The sequence below is a fragment of the Budorcas taxicolor genome, chromosome 6 (genome assembly GCF_023091745.1).
Source record: "Budorcas taxicolor isolate Tak-1 chromosome 6, Takin1.1, whole genome shotgun sequence".
Lineage (NCBI taxonomy): Eukaryota > Metazoa > Chordata > Mammalia > Artiodactyla > Bovidae > Budorcas > Budorcas taxicolor.
The window spans coordinates 88,646,361-88,670,608 of NC_068915.1; the positions used below are offsets into that span (position 1 = coordinate 88,646,361).

Consider the following 24,248-nt stretch of genomic DNA (forward strand, 5'->3'; position numbering starts at 1 on the left):
ACTTTGCTGCTTTGGATCACCCTCTGATTGAACTCATTGAAAAATCGTCTATCTTTTGTTCACTAATGTCTCTCAGCACAAACCGGGTTCTTCTCTCTACAGGTGTGCTACTCGGCTATTCAACAGGGCACCCTGGGCTATGCTTCACATTGCACAGTCCTCGTCCCCACTCACCGTCTCCTATCTTAATATCTTCCCGCAGCTCAAATTTTTAAGGCTCTTTTCCAGTGTACAAAAGATTCTCTATATTCAGATTCATACCCTTAGTTGTTCTGTATGGTTAAGGCTGGAGGACAAAAGGTATTTTTCTCTTGGAAGATAAGAAAGATTTTGGCTCTAATGTCACAGAATACAGGAAAATTGAGTGGTGTTTTTAGGGTGGGGATAGAGGAGTGTGGAGTGGGAGGAGAATTTGATGTCACTCAACATGTCTCTTTCTTGGCCCAGATTTTGTTTCTGTTTACCCCTGAATGCATGCATCTTCCTTATATCACCTTCTTACCCATTTTAGGACAATATCACATTGCCTGGAAGCTTAGTTCTTCTTATCAGGCAAGCCTATTTTTCATGGTTCAGTGGTAAAGAATCCTCCTGCCAAGCAGGAGATGAGGTTTGCTCTCTGGGTCAGGAAGGAATGGCAATTCACTCCAGTATTCTTGCCTGGAAATCCCATGGACAGAAGGACCTGGCAAGCTACAGTCCATGGTCACAAAAGAATTGGACATAGCTTAGTGACTAAAGAACAACAGAACAAAAAAACTTTCAGGGATGTTGTTCAGTTGTCAACAGAGAGGGGCAAGGGAGAACCAAACCTTTTATAATTAATGTTTTTATGGAAAAGAATTTTATTTGGAAATAGGTCAGATAAGTTCCCAAAGTACTTGTCCAAGCAACTCAACTTCTTTAAGCAATAATCTGAATAATGACAATGACCATTTATGAACTGAATAATTTTCACTTTGTGACTTAGATTTTTGTATGGCTCTGGATTCTGTCACTGAAGAAATAGAAAACATAATATGCAACTATCTCCATCCTACATTTATAAATGTAGTTCTATTCTTTTGATCACTCATAGAACTAGGACTAATTTTAGAAAGAATTGAATCCAAAATTTTAAAAATGCACTTTTCTTCCCCCAGGGAATTGGTTCTGTTGACTAAAAAGCAACCTAAAGCTAATTTTTCTGAAATTGCCAAGCTGTCCATGGATATTAAAAATTTGCATCAGATCTGCTGTGAAGGAAATGCAGTAGGGTGTGTACTTGGCAGGGTAAGATTTTCTCTTTTCTGAAAACTCATCTCAAATTTAAAAATATTTGTATTTCTTAAATAAATATTATAAATATATATATATATAATATATACCATATAAGTATGGTATATACTAAAGCTAAAAGAGTAATTATTGCTTCTTAATATTACCAGTAGAATGATGTCTCCTCTCCTTTCTCTTCTCATGCAACATTTTTTTCTTTCTTTCTTTCTCTCCCTCCCTCACCTTTCTTCCCTCCTTTTCCCTCCTTTCTCAACCTGTCTTACTTTACTTTATTATTTTATTCTTAAATTTTTAGAGTTGACTGTTAATTTCCTCCCAAATTGTGATTGTATTTCATTCATCTTTGAATCTCTAGCAAATCCTACAATTTCAAACTATACCTTGAGGCCATATCAGCCTGGAGGGAAGAAGAAACCACCAAAACAGAGATATGGCAACAAGGGGCAAGGGCTGGGGGCATGGGCAAAATAGAATTTATCTGTCCCAGATTCAAATATAAAGTCTCAAAACCCTAGAGAAGGAATATATTGTAGCTGTTAAAAACCCAATAAGGGTTTAGTAAATTACAATCATATACAAGTCATATTCCTATCCATTCTGCAAGTTTGAAAACTAATAGTTTTCATCACAATTAAAAAATAAAGCAGAAGCAAAGTAAGAATAACATGATTTCAGAGAGAAATCCTTTTCTCTTAAGAGCAGTAAGCTCCACCTCCAACCATTTTAGTCTCATTACACAACAGATTCCTGGGTTGTTCAATGGGGAAAGAATATGCCTGCAATGCAGGAGATGAAGATGTGGGTCCAATCCCTGGGGCAGGAAGATTTCTCTGGAGGAGGGCATGGCAACCCACTCTAGTCTTCTAGGCTGGATAATTCCATGGACAGAGGAGCCTGGTGGGTTATAGTCTATGGGGTCGCAGAGAGGCTGACACAACTGAAGCACACAGGCACACAATAGATTAAGGGATGTGGGTAACAAGTGTAGTTAAAATAGAAAAATCATTGACTAGAACACTCAACAGAATCCCTAGAATTCTTAGTCCTCAAATATTTACTTTGCCAGAACAGAGAGTTGGGCTAAGGCCACAGCTTTTCCTTGGCAGCTGTTGCAGTTGGCCGTTGCTTGCTGAGGTCAGTGCCATGTCATCTTGACCAGTTGTAAAGGCGGTGGCTGCCACTGCGAATTCCATCCTGGAGACAGGCAATGTGAAGTTGTTCTTTGGAGTAGTTTCTGTATGGCAAGAATCTCAACTGATACTGGAAGGAATACTGTCCTGCACACTTAGAAGTCCTGCTGGCTCTTCAGGATAGGCTCTCAGACTTCTATCTGCATGAAGTTTATGTGAATTTGCAGGGAAATTACAGGGAACTTTGACTTCCTTGGTGGCTCAGATAGTAAAGCATCTGTCTACAATGCGGGAGACCCAGGTTTGATCCCTGGGTCAGGAAGATCCCCTGCAGAAGGAAATGACAATCCACTCCAGTACTATTGCCTGGAAAATCCCATGGACAGAGGAACCTGGTAGGCTACAGTCCATGGGGTCGCAAAGAGTCGGACATGACTGAGCAACTTCACTTTCACTTTCACTTTGAGGACTATCCATGGTTGTTAAAACAAGACAAAATTGCTTACGTCCTTTAACACATAAACAATACCTATTCCAAATTGGTAACTCAAGAACAGCTTCCATTATAGTCTATATTGTGATAGACATGGGATTCCCTCATAGCTCTGTCAGTAAAGAATCCGCCTGCAATGCCAGAGACCTGGGTTCAATTCCTGGGTTGGAAAGATACCCTGGAGAAGGAAATGGGTTCCTTCTCCCAGTCCAGTACTCTTGCCTGGGAAATCCCATGGACAGAGGCGCCTAGTGGGCAACAGTTAATGGGATCACAAGAGTCAGACATGACTTAGTGACTAAACCATTGAAACCACATGACAGACATGCTAGAACGTTCTCCAGTTATTTAATAGTATTGGCTAGTATTCTAACCAATATAAAATAACTATGGGTACTTCTGGCATTCTTGCCATATTCCAGACTATAAAGGTAACAGGTTTAGAGTTATTGGCTTTATAAAGAAATTGTTTACATGTAATTTTTCATCCCTTTTTAGAGGTCATTTTGCTTTGTTTCAATTAGGGTGGATTCTGAACATTAGCAAATATTCTTTTATCTCCTAGAGATGATCATTTGATTTATATTGTTTGACTTATCCATTAGTGAATTATCTTAAAAGATTTATTAATTTTTGCCCATCTTTACATTGCTCAAGTCAATCTCATTTTACTCTATCTCTAGCCTTTCTCTCTCTCTCTGCCTTTCTCTATGAATATTATACATATATAAGTCAAATTTTTGCATTTATGTTTAGATATGAACTGGATTTGGAACTGTCTTTTTTGGCACATACTTTATCTGGTTTTGGTGTCCAGTTATGCTCATTTCTAAGAAATGGATTAGAATTTTTTTCCTTTTGAATTCTCTGAAATAAATATTACTGTAACATATCTATTTTGAGAGGGTTTGTCTGTGAAGCTGGAACAGGGATGGAGGTATAACCTGGTGTACAGCTTCTCCATTTCTTCTGTTATGGATTCATTTAAATGTGTTCTCAGCTAATCTTTGGGAGAAGGCAATGGCACCCCACTCCAGTACTCTTGCCTGGAAAATCCCATGGATGGAGGAGCCTGGTAGGCTGCAGTCCATGGGGTCGCTAAGAGTCGGGCACGACTGAGCGACTTCACTTTCACTTTTCACTTTCATGCATTGGAGAAGGAAATGGCAACCCGCTCCAGTGTTCTTGCCTGGAGAATCTCAGGGACGGGGGAGCCTGATGGGCTGCCATCCATGGGGTCGCCCAGATCAGCAGCAGCTAATCTTCATTATTCATGAATTCTGTCCTTGTGAATTCACCTACATGCCGAAATTTTTTTGTAACCCCAAAATTAATACTCACAACACTCTGTGGTCATTCCCAGAAACTTATGCATGTTCAAAGCAGTGGAAATTAAAGTTGTCTGATGCACAAGGTTCCAGCTGCAATAGAACAAGGCGATGCTCTCCGCCTTCCCACTGTAGCTCTCGTTCCGTAAAGAAATGTTCATTTAATGCCATGTTTTCTGCATTTCTGCATTTTTTGTTGACAATTTAGCTGTTTAAAATGGCCCTGTATATAACACTGAAGAATTGCCCAGTGTTCCTAAGCACAAGAAGCTGTGTTGTGCCTTGAAGAAGGACTATATATTTTAGACAAGCTTTGTTCATGCATGAGTAACAGTGTTAGCGGCTGTGAGTTCAATGTAAATAAATTGCCAATACTCAGTAGTCCCCCTTACTTCCTGCCTTGCTTCCTAAGGTTTCAGTCAACCATAGTCAAATTCCATCCGAAAATAGTAAACAGAAAAGCCCAGAAATAAACAATTCCTAAGATTTAAATTGTGCACAATTCTGATCAGCAAGATGAAATCTTGTGCCGTCTTGTTCCATCACATCTGGGATGTGAATCATCTCTTTGTCTAGCGTTTCCTGTGGATTAGTCATGATAGTCATAAAGGTCACCAGATTGGCTGCCCTGGGATCACTGTGACTGGGTTCAAGTCACACACTGACCTCAGTGCATAAGCGTGGCAATGCTGGCCAAACAGAAGCTATAAAGTGCATCCTTTAAGTGGAAAGGTGAAAGCTCTCCTTAATAGGGAAAGAAAAAAAAATCATATGCTGAGGTCACCAAGATCTATGGTAAGAACAAATCTTCTATCTATAAAATTGTGAAGAAGGAAAAATAAATTCGTGTTAGTTTTGTCACACATCAAACTGCCAAAGTTTCGGCTACAGTACATGATAAGTGCTTAGTTAGTTAAGATAGAAAAGGCATTAAAATTGCACAATTAGGTATTTTGAGAGAGACCACATTCACATAACTTTTATTACATTATATTGCTACAATTTTATTATGTTACTTTTGTTAATTTCTCACTGTGCCTAATTTATAAATTAAATTTTATCATATGTATGCATGTACAGGAAAAAATATAGAAGGTTTGGTACTACCTGCAGTTTTAGGCATCCACTAGGGGATCTTGGAATGTCTCCCCTGCAGTAAACAGGGGTGGGAGGACCACTGTATATTAAATAAGGAGTTTTTAAACAGAAACATACACAAAACAAGGGTTATGTCTTGATTTGTTGACGAACATGTGGTCAGAGACTTGTAGAAACTTTATCCTCTATTTCCTCTAGGGCAGATGATTCAATATTCGCGAATTCAGTGTTTATAACTACTGTGAATAATGAGACTCGACTATCCTTATTTATGTCAGGGCTCGAAATATACACTTTCCTTTAAAACTTCTCCTTTACTAGTATTTTCTCATTTAGAAATAGAGTTCTGCCTGACAATATTATTATTGGACAACTAAAAACATCAATTGTGTAACTATACCTCCTTATCCCTTTAATTAATCAGTTTTGCAAAAGGATTGTTTAATTTCTTATTCTTTCCCAAGATAGTGTTCTTGGAAAATGGAGTAAGACTACTCCAGTCTTACAAATAGGTGGAGCCTAGTCAGAAGTGATTTATGTCATTTCTTTTGTTGTTGTTTTTCAGTTGCTAAGTCATGTCCAACTCTTTGCAACCCCATGGACTGCAGCATGCAAAGCTCCTCTGTTCTTCACCAGCTCTTGGAGTTTGCTCAAATTGATGTCTTGAGTCACTGATGCCATCTAACTATCTCATCTTCTGCTGCCCCCTTCTCCTTTTGCCTTCAATCTTTCACAGCATCAGAGGCTTTACCAGTGCGTCTTTTCCAATGCCATTTCTCGGCCGGGCCTATAAAATCTCCTGGCCAAAACACTCCCAATCTGAGGGCAATGTTAGAATCTATAGGTGGGTGATGACAGAGCCTTTGCCAGCCTTGTTGCTAGAACTACTGCCCGCAGGCCCAATGCCTCCCCTTTCAACAGGACTTTATTGAAACAGATTTGATCCTAGTAAGCCACTGAAGGCAGTCTTGTCTCCAAACTAACGTAGACATTCTCCCTATTGATCTCAACCTGACCCCATAATGCAGCTTCTACTTACCACTCCCAGATCTAGACTTTCAGGACATTCTCCTTCTCTCCTGGTCTCTTGATCTTTATGTCAACTAAATATTCCCAGTAAGTTCGAAATATCCGAATCTATCATTTCCCAAGAATGTCATGGTCTTCACCTCTAAGACTCTTTATAGATCAATATGAATACATCTAGTATGCTTTTTTCCTCTCCATTTGTTTCCAACGAACTTATATTTGTCATTCAAGACTGAAATCATTCAAGATCTTTACTCTGATCTTATCTAGTTGGGATTGCAATCTCTCTTTTCTCATCAGAAGTATAATATACATATTTCTCTAACAATTTATTTTATAATGCATTATTTTGTTGTTTAATTATTTAAACTCTCCAACTAGACCTGTGAGTTCCTTAAGTGTAGCGATTAGTTTGTTCATATACACACGTACTAATTTGCGTGTGTATGTGTGTTCAGTTCAGTCACTCAGTTGTGTCCAACTCTTTGCAACCCCATGGACTGCATCACTCCAGGCTTCCTTGTCTATCACCAACCCCTGGAGCCTACTCAAACTCATGTCCATTGCGTTGGTGATGCCATTCCACCATCTCATCCTCTTTCATCCTCTTCTCCTCCCACCTTCAATCATTCCCAGCATCAGGGTCTTTTCCAATAAGTCAGTTCTTCGCATCAGGTGGCCAAAGTATTTCAGTTCCAGTATCAGTCCTTCCAATGAATATTCAGGATTGATTTCCTTTGGGATGGACTGGTTGGATCTCCTTGTAGTCCAAGGGACTCTCAAGAGTCTTCTCCAACACCACAATTCAAAAGCATCTGTTCTTCGGTGCTCAACTCTCAAATCTCTCAACTCTCAAATCCATACATGACTACTGAGAGTCCAGCTCTCAAATATATACATGACTACTGGAAAAACCATGGCCTTGACTAGACAGACCTTTGCTGGTAAAGTAATGTCTCTGCTTTTGAATATGCCGTCTAGGTTGGTTATAGCTTTTCTTCCAAGGAGCAAGCATCTTCTAATTTCATGGCTGAAGTTACCATCTGCAGTGATTTTGGAGCCCCCCAAAATTAAGTCTGTCACTGTTTCCACTGTTTCCCCATCTATTTGCTAAGAAGTGATGGGACTGGGTGCCGTGATCTTAGTTTTCTGAATGTTGAGTTTTAAACCAGCTTTTTCACGCTTCTCTTTCACTTTCATCAAGAGGCTCTTTAGTTCTTCTTCGCTTTCTGCCATAAGGGTGGTGTCATCTACATATCTGAGGTTTTTGACATTTCTCCCGGCAAGTCTGGCATTTTGAATGATGTTCTCTGCATATAAGTTAAATAAGCAGGGTGACAATATACAGCCTTGATGTACTCCTTTCCCTATTTGGAACCAGTCTGTTGTTCCATGTCCAGTTCTAACTGTTGCTTCTTGACTTGCATGCAGATTTCTCAGGAGGCAGATCAGGTGGTCTGGTATTCCCATCTCTTGAAGAATTTTCCACAGTTTATTGTGATTCACACAGTCAAAGGCTTTGGCATAGTCAAAATAGGGCAAAAGTAGTTTTTCTGGAACTCTCTTGCTTTTTCGATGATCCAGCAGATGATGACAATTTGATCTCTGGTTCCTCTGCCTTTTCTAAATTCAGCTTGAACATCTGGAAGTTCACGGTTCATGTATTGCTGAAGCCTGGCTTGGAGAATTTTGAGCATTACTTTAACTAGAGTGTGAAATGAGTGGAATTGTGCGGTAGTTTGAACATTCTTTGGCATTACCTTTCTTTGAGTTTGGAATGAAAATTGACCTTTTCCAGTCCTGTGGCCACTGCTGAGTTTTACAGATTTGTTGGCATATTGAGTGCGGCACTTTGACAGCATCATCTTTTAAGATTTGAAATAACTCAACTGGAATTCCATCACCTCCACTAGCTTTGCTCATAGTGATGCTTCCTAAGGCCCACTTGACTTCACATTCCAGGATGTCTGACTCTAGGTGAGTGATCACACCATCATGGTTATCTGGGTCATGAAGATCTTTTTTGTATAGTTCTTCTGTGTATTCTTGCCATCAGGAAGATTCCCTGGAGAAGGGAATGTCTACCCCTCTCCAGTATTCTTGCCTGGAGAATTCCATGAACAGAGGAGCCTGGTGGCCTATAGTCAATGGGGTGGCAAAGAGTTGGGCACAACTGAGCGACTAACACTTTCACTTCTACTTTTAACATATAAGTAAATATGTAAGTGTAATAGTAATATTATAGTAATGTATATAGAAAATGACAGTGACAAAATATTTTCTTAAGTGGGATCCTAAAACAATAACAACAGCAAGTGATAAAACTCTTTATTTGTATTTTGTTAGGCAAAACTTGAAAACAGTAATACAATCTGTCTTCTTTTAAGTTCTTTGAGAGCTGTGAGGCTTGAATAAGGTCAAGTAGAGAAGCTTTCTTATTAGAAAGAGTCAGTATAAATGGCCTTTCTGGTCTTTCAGTTTGCCAAGAAAAAAGCAATATAAGGCCAAGTTTTCCTCTGCTTTTCTCAATAAAAATAAATATGTTCAGAATGAAATCATCAAAAATAACTGCTTCCCTTTCTGTTTTATAGAGTCAGCTTATGGACTACATCTGCTCTAAACAGGCTATTCTATCTAGCAAATTCACTCCATGCTGTGAACTGCCAGAACCATTCCGAGGAGAATGCATTATCAACTCGGAAAATGATGACAAACCTGATCTCTCATCCCTGCCCCTTCGCAGGTTTACAGACGATCAGTCTGTATGCAAACAATTCACTGACAAGCAAGATTTCTTCCTACAAAGGTACTAAGGCATTTTGTAAAACCTTAATAAAGGGCTATTGTATTTATGGATTCTTTGGGAGAAATTGCAAACTTGAATGATGGCAGAGGCTAGTCAATATCAGTCAATGGTTAAATGGCCAAAAAATATGCTCTGTAGAGTCCAAGGTGGCAGCTACTATGTGGTTCTAGCTACTTGTGGCCATCTGGGAATGTAGGCTTTGGGTGGTTGGATCAACTGCATTTGGAGGGGAGTTGAAGGTCTCTTGAGTTCTAAATGTAGAGAACCAATATAGGAATTTTTAAAAACAAAGTGAGTGTCAAGTGTGCAAGCGTTGCTTTGAGAGACTTAGAGTCATGTTTAAGTAAGGGCCTCAGATTAGTATGGCCAGCTTTTCTGATTATTTTAATACCTACTATCAAAGCCATTGCATAGCATTTCAAGATTAAAGAGATGGAATACTAACATCTCTGGTGCCCATGAAGAAGTACAGATTATTTGGGTCATAAAGCAAACTGATTTCAAGATGCACTATTAAGATAGTATTATTATGTGATTGAAATATTTCCAAAATCACTGTGTAAAGTATCATTTGGAGAAACTAAATTCCAACAAAGTATAAAAATTTGAGTTTTCTTCAAAGTTTTCTGTTGAGTGACATTAGCTATATTTCTGCAATTACATTTGACATTGGCTTATAAAAGTAAATGTCACTATCTGAACTCACTTTCCCTAGACTTGCATTTGGTACTGAAAAAGTGGACAGGCACAACTTTGGGGAAATCACATTAGTCTGTGAGTTGGGAGACCTGAGTTCCAGTCTAATTCAGTCATGTATCTGCTTTGAAATGCAGTTCAAGCCATTTAATTTCCCCAGGCTTTTAGGTTCCAACTATAAACTGAGGCAGTTAGATAAGGTCCCTCCGTAAGGCACTCCAAAAGTCCCTCCTGCAATTTTATGATTCCTTTAGAAGTATTCTAGAGTCCAAATTTCTCTTTCTTATAACCCAGAAGAAGGTATAGATTATGGACAAGGGGAAGATGGTGATTTAATACTTACAAAAATTGTAATATTTATAAAATCTAGCCTCAAAGGTCATTAGGAAAAATGTTTCATCTACACACTTGAAATGAATTTCTAGTAACAGCAAGGAGAGACCCTGAGCCAAGAACTAAAGCTTATCTAAATATTTTAGGATCAAGTTTGAATCTGCCCCTCACTGCTGTGTGACTTTGGAAAAATCACGTAACTTTATTGATTTGGTTTCCTTATCTCAAAACATAGCCAGAAAATCCTCCCTGCCAGTCACCCCAAATTTTCAGATACCTTAAAGTCAGTTAAAATATTGAATAAATTGCATAGATGGCTTTTGAAAGAAAAATATGACTTCAGAAACTTACTGTTTACTCTCTAATTTGCTTCATGTGGAAACAGGTTTCTTTATGAATACTCAAGAAGACACCCAGAGTTGGCAGTTTCAGTCATTTTAAGAGTGGATACAGTATATCAAAGTTTACTGGGAAAATGCTGTAAATTAGAAAATCCTCTGGAATGCTATAGCCATGGGGTAAATTCCTTTTATAAAAACCTATTTCTCATATTTGTGGTGTGATTACAAGTAGAGAGAAGTCCAGTGCTGTTAGTAGTGCCATGCTTTATAAGATAATTATGCATGTTCTGATTGCAAGCACTACACAGAAACTATGATTTCCATCTAAACCAAAGGTCACATCATTGCACAGCAGCAACTCTCTGTGTGAGTCACTGGCTTATAAATTCTGTGTTTTATGAAACATTCTCTGTGCAATTTTCTCTTTTAACTTTGCTTGGCCTGGTAGCAGGTAGCATGAAAGCATAGCCTGTTAGGGTGAGGGAAGGTTGACCATTTCCACCAAGCAGGCCTGGACACTGTCTCTACTTCAAGCCAGAAATCATACTGTTGCGGGCAGTGGCTCCTGTTGTGCAGTTGACATGAAAAAGCAGGTGACTTTCCAAATCTCTGACCAGGTGATCTGTCATTCACAGGTTACCAGGAGCCAGGAGGTTCTGGCTTTTGTTATGCTAATGAGTGGCTTGGGCTTTTACAGAGAGGTGGGAATAGAGGGCAAAGGCACTTCTTGTTCTGTCTGAGTCTAAGCAGGTACAATGGGCATCTTCCCGTTCTTGGAGAGAAAGCTAAATAAAGGTGATTTAGACTTCTGTAGGTTAACAGTGGTCCCAACCTTTTTGGCACTAGGGACCCATTTCATGGAAGACAATTTTTCCATGAACCGGCGTGGTGGGGAGGTGGGGGGAGACGGTTAGAATGATTCAAGCACACTACATTTATTGTGCACTTTATTTCTGTTATTATTATGAGGCTCCACCTCATCATGCACTGGATCCTGGAAGATCTAGTTAGCAACCTTTCAAGGCATCACCTGTAGATTTCATAATCACCCTTATTATGATAATAGCCCCTTATAGGAGGATGGGCGTTTAGAGTTTACAAAGTAGCTTTACAACCAGTGTCCTATTTTATCGTCACGGCAGCTTGGTAAGATAGGTAATGGCAGAAGTACTAGCTACATTTTATAGATGAAAGTATTGGGTTTCAGAAGGTTCAAGTGACTAGTTCAGTGCCTCTCGGGCAAGAAGGTTTAAATCCAGACAAACAGTTTGCAAATTGGGTAAAATTTTTACTATTGAACCCTGCTTATTAGGATCAGGTGGACTGGGTCTGATTACTTAAGATGATAACCAGTGTTCCTAGCAAAGAGCTAAGTCTGCAAGGCCAGTTGTATCTTCCCACTGGGATTTTATTTGCACTGTTCAAGAACTTTTTCAATTTGTATTTAGCTCTGAGAATTCCATGTGATTTCCTTCAATGTGTATTTGTGGAGTGCTTCACATCTGGCATGTGTTTTTAATAAACCTTACTTCTTAATGTGTATCTTATCTACATCCATAGCTCCATATCTGTACTGTTTACATAAAAATGCTGTGTTATTAAAAATACCAATATATACACACATATTCTGATCAATTGAACTTTGATCTATAAATTACTTTTAAGGACCTCTTTCTGGCTGGATGAAAGACTAGCTTCATACTTGTAAAATATGCCATTTAAACCCACAAATGAGTTCACATCAGAGGAAACTAAATATCAATCTGGTTGTCCCACTTTTTTTCTCCACAAAGTACACGGCCATTCCTGTTATAGCAAAATGTGTTTTCTCAACATTTCCAAACTCACTGAGTAAATAAAACCCTGGGTTTAGTAAAACAGTTACATTAAACTATTACAGAAGATGATTTTGCAATCTAACCTCAAGATATATTGTCGCAATAATAGGCAAACACTGATTATCTTTATTTTTCAGGAAGGGATATTTCAAAGAGTGGTTCGTGAAAGCCATGAGCGTGTGAAAAATCAGTGTGATTTACGTGAGAAATTAGGAGATAGTAACTTTCATGACAGGTATGCTTCTAAGATATTGTCCAGATTATGCTTGTTAGTTTTTGTTAACTTTTGCTGCTAAGAGTTGCTAAGAGTCTATATTCAACCTTAAAACCTCAGAGGCCAAGGAAAAAATCAGTTCCAAATTAACCCAGCCATCCTTATCTTGATAAGATACTTAACTACATAACCTTGTGTGCTTTTACTTTGCTTTTTGGTCCAGTTTCCAGATTCCAATCAATGCCCAGAGGTTAGGGAGCCAGCAGGCCCTGACCCCCCTTCTGCAATCTCATAGGAACCTCTACCTTTCACCTGTACATTTAGCTTGGGGCTTTGCCTGCAATTTGGAGTCAAGGCTGCAACAGAGATCTAATCTAGGATTGCTTTGTCAGTTTCAAATCAGGTCACCATAGCACTACAGTATTTTCACCATCAAGAGTGGAAATAAATGGATACCTTAGTTATTAGTAAGAGGGAGTGCACAAGGGAGTACACAGAGGGAGTGCTCTCTGTGTGCAGAGAGCCTGGCAAATCCCATTTATGTCAAAGACTGTGTGCTCGGTCGCTTCAATTGTGTCCAACTCTTTGACCCTACGAACTGTAGCCCACCAGGTTCCTCTTTCCATGAGATTTTCCAGGCAAGAATACTGAGATTGTTTGCCATGTCCTTCTCCAGGGAATCTTCCCAACCCAGGCACTGAACCCAAGTCTGTCTGGGTCTCCTGCATTGCAGGCAGACTCTTTACCCACTGAGACACTTGGGAAGCCCATGTTAAAGATTAAGTATCAAAACATAAGCCAATTTTCAGTAACGTTCAAGATCTTACTAGTATAGTCTACTTAGAAGCAGAGTACTGGGGAAAAATTCAGTTTGATACAGTGTCCATAATATTGAACGTAAATGACTGGAATAATGGAACCAGAGAAACTATTCTCACTTCAGACAGAATATTTGTTTTTATTTTCTTTTTTAACTATTGTGTTTGTTAATGTCTAGTTTAAGGATTAGACCCATGGCTCTCAAACTTCAGAGTGCATCAAAACAACCTGGAGGATTTGTTGAAACACAGCTCTCCTCTAGAGTTTCTGAGTCAGTAAATCTGGGATGGTGCATGAGAATACGTATTAATATTTCTAACAAGTACCCAAGGATACTGATACTGCCAATCCAGGGGTCATACTTTAAGAAGCAGCTACATTATTTCCCTAACTCCATTATAATATAAATGCAATAAATGATTCTGATATTCTATTGTCCTCAAATCCAGTTTGTAGTCATTCTCATTCAAATCTTTCCCTGAATTCCTCATTCCCCACTACTGTCCTAGTTCAGGCCACCACACTCTCTCACTTGAATTACTGGCATGGGTTTTCCTTCCCTGACTCTGCCTCTTGCCACCTCCAGTTGGTTCTTTATATAGCAACCGTAATGATCTTAAAAGCATTGTAAAGCTGCCTCTAGAGTTAAGCTTTCTTCTTTCCCCTCTTCAATGTCCAATCCCCCCAGTTAAGAAAAACAAAATCTCACTCAGTGACTTTCTAAATGCTCCACTCTTACTTTTAATCCCCTTCCCATGGGTCATTTTTAGTTATCGTCAGGCTCTCAGCTCACATGTCATTTCCTCTGGGAGGCCTACCTGACCTCCCTGGGATGGAATTAGATGCCATTCCATGTATACCTATAGCATTCTGTGTTCCTCTCATCACACTGAGTGTACTGTTTTATCTCCCCAACTAGGGTGTGAGCCCATGAGAGCAGGAAATGTTTCCTGATCGCTGCTGTAGCTTCTGTTCCTACATATCACAGACAACCAAAACATGCCTTAAAGACCTGTGCATATATTTATTTCAGAAGCTGTTTACTTAGAGTCTGATTTTACAGTCACTCACATTAGCTATCATACAATCCTTGATCCTATGTAGAAAAAACTGGATCAGAGTGGAGCAATGTGTGATGTGGAAAGAGAATTCTGGGTCTACTGAAGAAGCCACTGGACCACCGAGATAGGAACTAAAAGAAAAGACTTATGCCCGATTTAATAACTTGCTCATCCCACATCAGAGACAAATATCAGATGATGACAAACACTTTGTTCATTTGAGGCACAGAGTCATTGCCAGGAAGAAGAAAACATTATTCTTTCAGGCTCGTAGTCCTTTATACGAAGAAAGCCCCACAGCTGTCTGCTCAGGAGTTGATTGTACTCACGAAGAACATGGCAGCTGCCACCGCCAAGTGCTGCCCACTGAATCAAGAGTGCCAGTTTGTCTGCATGGAGGACTCGGTAAGCACATCCACATCTTTGGCTGCATGTTTGCCTGTCGAGGGAAGTTCTGAACTCCAAGCCCCAGCATCAATCTCATGTCGGTGGACACTTCTGTGTCACTGCTGCTGCTGCTGCTAAGTCGCTTCAGTCGTATCTGACTCTGTGCGACCCCATAGACGGCAGCCCACCAGGCTCCCCCGTCCCTGGGATTCTCCACTGGACCCTAATAATTCTGTCCTTGGGAGAATTTCTTTCTGGCCGGTTCATGCCAATTGTCTTTGATTGACAGCAGTGGTAAGACCGTCACTTTGCAAAAACGGGATGTCAGATTCATCAGACCTTTGCCTGGATCATATCTCAAGATCTATTCCTTGGATTTTCAAGTCAACAAAAGTGATTTTGCTGATTTCAGACTAACTCATCCTAATCAAAAATGTAGTAAAAAACAGCCAGTTCTCCTCTGTGTATCTCCTTTACTCTCACACAATTATCATACTCACAACACCTTCAGCACCAGATGTATGAGTATTTTTTCTGATAAAATATAATTGTTTTGGTTGCAGATTTAAAATTTCTATTATCTAGCTCTGTCTTCCTTTTATTTTAAATTGTTATTAGCCATCATGCCTTCCTTAGGGAACTTGTGGTTTATATTTCTAAAACCTTGCTTTTAAGTGACCTCTTTGGTTACTGTGAAAATAGATAAACTTGTAAATTGGATGCTGATGCTCCGTGGTTTCAGCCACTTCCTCTCCACATACATAAGTGACAGGGTATTTGTGTGGTCATACTCAGCGGGGCATAGAGCAGGCTTGCAGTCAGCATTAGAGTAAATATCAGACACCACAATGGGAGCAAAGCAAGGTGACTGTTCAATAAGGAGACAAGAAAATTAAATAGGTAACTGAAAGAAGATTCAGGGATTCCTTTCACCATTCATTTATTCATTTTTTCCAATAATTCAACAAATGTTTATACAGGATTTGCCATATACCAAGTTTGATGGTGGTTACCAATGTTCAGTTATAAAACCTAGAAACACATTGGATTTGAGCTTTTTAAGTAAGAAATCCAATCATCAATCTTATATCTGGATCAAATTAGCAGTTGTGTTGACCAGAGGCTTGATTTTAACTTGATGCAGCATAAAGAACTCCTGCCTCACTTGTCTGTAAACTGGGCTGGGAAGGAATTTGAGAGGTGGGGTCCAAGAGAATTCACCTTGAGGATAATAGGAAGGTGGAGGTCAAGGCTGAGAACTAGGCTTCATCTGACACTCTTGCTCTTTCCCAGATGATAAAATTCAGGTGAGTTTAGCAAAAACTAGAATTTGAGAATTGTTTTCTATGGATAAAAAAAATAATGCTAATGACCACAAAACTTATGGCTCTTATTGTAATTCTTTTCTGGGGAAGGCAAAGTTAATTCTTGGAGCTTTATGCAGAAGGCATGAGGCGGAGCCCATCAATGCTGCTGTGGGTCACTGCTGTGATGACTCGTATGCCTTCAGAAAGCCTTGCTTTGATGACCTGCAAGTCGATGGAACTTACATCTCTCCACCTTTATCCTGTGACCAAGTCATCAGCCTTAAAGTGGACTTGTGCAAAGCTCCAGAGGAGGAATTACAAACTGAAAAGCGGAAGTAAGGATCTTTCTGTACACACAGCAACAGCAATGACAGATACACAATTAACTGAAATCACTCCACCTCCTGACCGTGGGACAGCTTCCCCTGACTGTGGGACAGCTTCCCCTGTAGTGCCCACCCAACCTTCCCACTCCCCTTACAGTCTCCGCGTCTTGTCCTCAGGAGAAAGGAGACTGGGCCTCATAGTTCTTTCTCCCTCAAGATCAACAGAAGTGCTAGCTTACTTCTAATTAACTTATTTATTCTAAGACTTGCTCTTGCAGGGTCTAAATATTATTAGTCCAAGAATATCATCTTTCCAAGTGAGGCCAAGTTTTTGTTGCCTTGAGAATAAACACATTCTTGTGGTCAGCAAGCACAAGGTTGTCACTTGCTCTGTTCTATCACAGTACTTAAATTCATAAACCAACTGACATTTGAAGTCCTCTCTTAGCTCCCAAAGTGAACTGATCACAAACTAGTCTTTAAAACTTTTCAGTAAGCATCTGATGATCACTGTAACACTTAGTTACCCATTCTTTCTTTAGTCCCGGCTAATGTGAACATGTAATACTTTACTTTCAGAGTTCAAGATTTGCTTTCCCTTGAGGAAAATTTCTGGTACAAATAGGCATCCTTTATATATGTCATCTTACCAAATCCTGATCACAGATTTAGGAGGTAGATAATATTATTACCTCATTTTAATTGTGAGGGAATTGAGGCTAAGAAGGCAAGAAGAACTGGGATGAGATCATGCAGTAGGTGATAAGCTGCTGACCTGGAATTGGTACCCAGGCTCTCTGGCTCAGAGCACATATGCTTAACAACCAACATGTAGCTGTTAGTGTGTCCTTGTCAAAGGGTTATAATGCTGGTTATAATTTTTAAAACTTGAAACTGTTCATGTAAAGGCTAGATAATAAAAAGTATGAAATACTAGGAAGCATTCCTGTTCTGGTGAATTCATGGTGTTTTCTGTATGGAGAAAGCAATAACATAGAGACTGATAATGTAGAGATTTTTAGAACATTCTGGGAAAATACATACTGGGAAATAAGAGCCAGGCTGGACAAAGCCCTCCATTTCCTGGGAAGTGGTAGGGGCTCTCTCCTATATAGTTCTGGCTGATTGTCAAAGCCTAAGTCCTCATACACATGAAAAGAAAAAAAAAAATGAAGAGCTTCCTGGAAGGAAAAGACAAAATTCAGCATGATTATAAAGAGAAGGCAGAAATAAAGTCATGCGATAAGATAGAGAAAATAGAAAGAGAATGCTGGTTCAAGAGAAAAGAATTTAAAATCCAGTGAAGAAAAATGCAGGGTTGAAGGGTTAAGACTTAAGATAGAAGGGTTAGACATACTACAGTTAAAACTTAAGATTAGAGTGTGCTTCAAATGAAAGGATGGATGGATGGATGTAATGAAAATAAAAGATCAATATCATTGAGATGAAGAACCGGAAACAATTTGGTGTTGAGGATTAAAAATAGGATCTAAGATTTAAAAAGGCAAATTGAAAAATTGAAAACTGAAGGAATACATAGAATTAGGGGAATTTTTAATAGCAGTCAGGTTGAGAAGTAGAGAGATGGGGAGGTGGAGGTGGGAGGAAGTGGAGAGGAGATAAACCCACTGCAAGCAGATCAGGAGTACCTGACAAGTTATGGGGGGTTTGGCGTCTAGCTTCCAAATGTCACAGAGTCCCCAGCTATGGAAAAGGCAGCTTTTATATTCAGAGTGTCAAGGAAAGGTAACACGATGCTGATACCTCTGTTCTAAATCTCATTCCCGGACTTGCATTCTCATAATGGGAGCCTTTTTCCCCACTTACCTATCCTAGACCAGTGAGTGTTTCTTGTTTAGATAAGCTGCTTCTGTCTGCTCTGGAAGCTCAGTGGTCCCTCTGTTGGTGGCTCTGGGGAAGTGCATGCAGAAGCCAGCTGCAGTTCAGTTCAGTTCAGTTCAGTTGCTCAGTCCTGTCTGACTCTTTGTGACCCCATAAATTGCAGCACACCAGGCCTCCCTGTCCATCACCAACTCCCGGAGTTCACCCAAACTCATCTCCATCGAGTCGGTGGTGCCATCCAGCCATCTCATCCTCTGTGGTCCCCTTCTCCCTCCTGCCCCCAATCCCGCCCAGCACGAGTCTTTTCCAATGAGTCAAGTCTTCCCATGAGGTGGCCAAAGTACTGGAGTTTCAGCCTTAGCATCAGTCCTTCCAATGAACACCTAGGACTGATCTCCTTTAGAATAGACTGGTTGGATCTCCTTGCAGTTCAAGGGACTCTCAAGAGTCTTCTCCAACACCACAGTTCAAAAGCATCACTTCTTCGGTGCTCAGCTTTCTTCAGAGTCCAACTCTTACATCCATACATGACAACTGGAAAAACCATAGCCTTGACTAGATGGACCTTTGTTGGCAAAGTAATGTCTCTGCTTTTGAATATGCTGTCTAGGTTGGTCATAACTTTCCTTCCGAAGAGTAAGCGTCTTTTAATTTCATGGCTGCAATCACCATCTGCAGTGATTTTGGAGGCCCCCAAAATTAAGTCTGACACTGTTTCCACTGTTTCCCCATCTATTTGCCATGAAGTGATGGGACCAGATGCCATGATCTTCGTTTTCTGAATGTTGAGCTTTAAGCCAACTTTTCCACTCTCCTCTTTCACTTTCATCAAGAGGCTTTTTAGTTCCTCTTCACTTTCTGCCTTAAGGGTGGTGTCATCTGCATATCTGAGGTGATTGATATTTCTCCCGGCAATCTTGATTCCAGCCTGTGCTTCTTCCAGCCCAGCGTTTCTCATGATGTACTCTGCATATAAGTTGAATAAGCAGGGTGACACTATACAGCCTTGACGTACTCCTTTTCCTCTTTGGAACCAGTCTGTTGTTCCATGTCCAGTTCTAACAGGATTGAGGAGAGCACAACAGTTCAGTGTGTCTGAGGCACAGGTGAACGAGAGGAAAGAAATTCTGGGGATTGAAACTTGAGGGGCAGGGAGGAGCCAAGCTATGAAGACACCTGCAATCCCAAAGCTTGTGAGGAAAGAGAAGAAGGGTACCTATGAGGGAGCCCGCCTACCTCCTCTGTCTTCTCTATTATTGTTTAATCTACAAGTCAAATCCTCAGGGAAGTTATAAAAATGCTCATCCATTATTTACTGAATGAGTAAATGGGTAAATAGGTAAGAAGTTGTGACAATGTACATTTATTGTGGGAATCAGGGAGAAGGGAGACAACTGTTGGAAACAACCAATAATTTGAAACAGACAGTTGCAAGTTGTGCTATTACTATAATTATTCATTATCTTTGCCATCATTTGATGAAATAATTAATATAATTACTCATATTATTTTTGCCATTAATGTACTGGGTGCCTTCAGTATGTCGGTTACTGTACTCAGTCTTTTAACAGTAATTTTTGGTCTTTACAAAAACCTTGCAAAGTACTGTTTGCTGTTGTTCAGTCACTAAGCCGTGTCTGACTCTCTGCGACTCCATGGACTGTAGCCTGCCAGCTTCCTCTGTCCATGGGATTTCCCAGGCAAGAGTACTACAGTGGATTCCATTTCCTTTTCCAGGGGATCTTCCTGGACCAGGTATTGAACCTGCATCTCCTGCATTGGCAGGTGAATGCTATAGGTGTTCAAATTCTCTTTTTGTAGATGAGGGTCAGAGAGTCCAAGTATTTTGCCCATCATCAGACACACTAGTGAGTGGAGGACCTAACTTGAGCTGAATTAAGTTTGACTGAAAAGTTTGTGCCATTTTCATGACATTGGAAGGAAAGAGAAGTCCAGATTTTGCATGAACTTGTGGTAAAGCCTCTGCCCCTCCTGTACTGGCTTTGGCTACTTAGAGTTCTAAATTCATAGAAGCCCCAGTAGGTGCTGGAAAATAGGGTAGTCTCTCTATGTAGGTACACGTGGTGGTTAGTTTTTGTACCCTGGGGCTGAAGCTATCCTGTGCTTTTATAGGTTGCTCAGTGAATTTCAGCATCATGAGCAATACTGGTTCTGTGGGAAAATATATTCTGAGACAAAATTCACCAAAATTCCAGTGGAAAATAGCCTATATTTCTCACTTTGAATAATCAATGTGTTAAAAACTGATAATTAGTATTCAAAGACAGTATCAACTGTTTTGACTATGCATCATACATAATTGCACAGACTTGAATGATACAGAAACACAAGGCAGTGTTTCCTCTCAAGTGGGATCAAGTTTAGGTCTAATGGGAAAGTTGAATATGTGCATACATCAACTATACTTTAATCAAAAATAATTTAGAAAAAGGTCAAATATATGCAGAACAGTTGGATAGGAAAAGAAATGCTTATACTATTGTGTGGCTAAGTTGCTGCTAAGTCACTTCGGTCGTGTCCGACTCTGTGTGATCCCATGGACGGCAGCCCACCAGGCTCCCCTGTCCCTGGGATTCTCCAGGCAAGAACACTGGAGTGGGTTGCCATTTCCTTCTCCAATGCATGAAAGCGAAAAGTGAAAGTGAAGTCGCTCAGTCCTGTCCGACTCTTAGCGACCCCATGGACTGCAGCCTACCAGGCTCCTCCATCCATGGGATTTTCCAGGCAAGAGTACTGGAGTGGGATGCCATATTTCTTTGTAAAATTTTGATATATTTTATTTTTAAAGTAATACATAATCACTGCAGAAAATTTAGAAAATACAGAAAAGAGAAGAAAATCATAATACTTTTATTCCAACACTGCAGAGATACCCATAATAAATATATATACAGTGTAGGAGTATAGAATGTCATACACGTATACAAGTTCACATTCCCGTGGTTGCCCTCTGTCCCTCCATCTGTGGTTTGAATGCTTAATAATGCAAATTTGCACTCATGCTACTCCCTGCTTATACAGAGCTTCGGTTCCAGCAATTAGGTCTGAGTCCTCAGGGGAGCGCTTAGGAAACTCCTGTCGCCTCACTCCCTGAATTCTCCAGGCATGATCCTTGGCCCCACTCCCACACAGGGAGTGGGATCAGCCACTGGGATCAGCCGTGCCCTCCAGGTACTGTGGTCTCCTGTTCAGCAGCAGACTACATCCCTTTCAAGGGATGACAAAGCTGCTTTATGTCTTGTTGTTCAGGGAAAAAATAATATCTTCCCCAGACCCCAGGATTGTACTTGTTTAGTCAGTGTTGTGGGAGAAGGCAATGGCAGCCCACTCCAGTACTCTTGCCTGGAAAATCCCATGGACGGAGGAGGCTGGTGGACTGCAGTCCATGGGGTCGCTAAGAGTCGGACAGGACTGAGCGACTTCACTTTCACTTTTCACTTTCATGCATTGGAGAAGGAAATGGCAACCCACTCCAGTGTTCTTGCCTGGAGAATCCCAGGGACAGGGGAGCCTGATGGGCTGCCGTCCATGGGGTCGCACAGAGTCGGACACGACTGATGCGACGCAGCTCTGTGACTTAATGGTGTGCAGGACTTCAGTGAAAGTACTCACAGAGCCCCCTTTCAAAGCATTACCCTGATTCCACATAACTCAGAATCGAGTCTAATGGAGGCCCAGCTGGGGAACCACTGAACTACTCCTGTCTTCTACGCCCAGGCCTTTCTTAAAGGGCGGAAGTCTGTGAACCTGACTTCTTGTCTCAGGACAAGTTCTCATAAGTAGTTCTCAATCCTCAAGTGCTTTCTGAGAGGGAAGCTCACTGCATTGGCTTTTTATATTTGCTCAGAATTATACTATACCCAAGGAGTTGAAACTACTCCTACCAAGTTGAGATGACACAGAGCCTTATTTTAAGGAGGTGACAGAGGGCAGTACATTAGGTAGCATTTAGAAATTATCAGCACATTGTCTGAAACCTAGCAAATATCAATACACTCAAAAGATGTTGGCTGTTTCATTGTTTTTTTTTTTTTAATGTAGTTAAAAAACATAATGTACACATTAGTCTTCAAAACAGCCATTTTAATGGTTTTTTAGTATTCCAGTATGTAGGTACAATACTCAGCAAAAAAGAATCTGCCTGCAATTCAGGAGAGGTGAGCTTGATCCCAGAATTGGGAAGATCCCCTGGAGAAGCAAATAGCAACCCGCTCCAGTATACTTGGCTGGGAAATCCCATGGACAGAGGAGCCTGGTGGGCTTATAGTCCATGGGGCTGCAAAAGAATCGGATATGACTTAGTGACTAAACGACAACAAGAACACGTGGGTACAATAATGAATTTATTCCCTGTTGCTGGGCATGAAAATTGTTTTTAATTCCTAAGTGTCATAAATTGTGGCAATGAATATTTTTGTACATCTGTCTTTGTCCCCTCTCTGATTTTTCTTTCTAGATTCCCAGGACTTAGAATTAGGGTTAACATGGAGTTAATTAGAATCTCCTAGTCCTTTGACTGTGTTTTGCTGATGCTCAGAGGATACAGTGATTGCCTGCTTCTCAAACCCACCTCATATTGTATTAATAATAGTTTCTGAAAAGAAACTTGGCTTGTGTTTCCTTATTCTTTTCAGCCTTTCTGATGGTCCACCTTCATCCATTATCAAGGCGGGGCTAGGGTGGAGGTGGGAGAGGGCGGAGCTGAAATGGGAAGATCAGAGGTATGTTCAAAGGGCCATCCAGTTAAGCTAAGTATCTGTCCGATTGTTTAGAGGGATCAGCGTTCTACGGCCATCTGGCCAGAGCTGTTTTTGTGGGTCCTGTGGGCACCACTTGGATGAGCCAAGCCTGGGAGCTGCAGAGGGCCACCTTGGCTTGTCCATTGTTCCCAACTGCACTCCTGCTTCCCTGCCTGGGCTGCAGCTTGCTTTGCCCAGTGCCTGCGGTGGTGTCACATACACGTTGGAGACTTCACTGTGGACGACTGTCAGGCAGCAAAGGCTTGGTGGCATCTCAGGCCAGGAGTCAGGCGACTCAGAGTCACCTTGCTTTGGACCAGCTGCCTGCACTGAGACCTCAGGGAGAAGAGAAGGGCTTGTCACTGGGCTGGACAGTGAGACTGATGCGGTGCACACCTGCTCTTCTGCTGGCTGGTCCTTCTTCACCATCATCTCTACTTGATGGGAACTGGCACAAACTGTGTCTGCCAGCCACCCAGGGCAGCCCAGCCTAGAGGTGGGGTGGGGCTGGAGTTCTCTGTCTTGTGATAGAAGACTTATATAATATCCTTAATTTTGCCTCTTGGTAGAAAAAGCCTAAAATATTAATATTTGTTTGATCCCTGGTTTAGAGTGTCATAGAAATAGCTACTTGAAGCTTTGAGATATTTTTATTATACCTGTTCACTAAATAAGGCCACTAGGTGTTTTCAATTTGAATTTGAAAATGAAGACCAAGCAAAGGTTTTTTGAGGGGTAAGCAATAATATATGGATTAAGGTACATTTTCCCTACTCTTCATACCTTGTTTTCTTTGTAGTTAAATCTTTCTTGATCAGAAAAAAAAGACAACATCTTTTATTAAATAGATAGACACTAGGTTGTAATTTTGGATATTCAAAGTGATTGAATCACTGACATGTATATGGTTGTTGGGAAACTATTCTATAAGAGACATCTGAGTTGACTGTCAAACTACTAAAGTTTCAAATTAGTGTATTGGCTTTATCATTAATAACATATAAAGGGCCCTCAATGTCCGGGTGTGTTATATTTGAAATATTTATTGGGAAGTTAGTTTTTTAGGATAAATGTTGTTCACAAGAAATACTATAGGGAAAGCTAATGTATTGTATAACCTATTTTCTACCCAATGTAATAAAAATAGAAAAAAGTATTTGTC

The 24,248-nt window shown here is 40.4% G+C and overlaps 1 protein-coding gene across 1 annotated transcript in view; it reads left to right on the forward strand.

Annotated features, from left to right (window-relative positions):
- LOC128049545 (alpha-fetoprotein-like) overlaps positions 1 to 24,248 on the forward strand; it is a 48,096-nt gene that overhangs the window by 15,186 nt on the left and 8,662 nt on the right. Inside the window, exons 7-12 of the mRNA XM_052641778.1 lie at positions 1,143 to 1,272; positions 8,948 to 9,162; positions 10,577 to 10,709; positions 12,508 to 12,605; positions 14,731 to 14,869; positions 16,267 to 16,493. Coding sequence (XP_052497738.1) covers positions 1,143 to 1,272; positions 8,948 to 9,162; positions 10,577 to 10,709; positions 12,508 to 12,605; positions 14,731 to 14,869; positions 16,267 to 16,493 — 942 coding nt within the window. The remainder of the gene's footprint in view (positions 1 to 1,142; positions 1,273 to 8,947; positions 9,163 to 10,576; positions 10,710 to 12,507; positions 12,606 to 14,730; positions 14,870 to 16,266; positions 16,494 to 24,248) is intronic.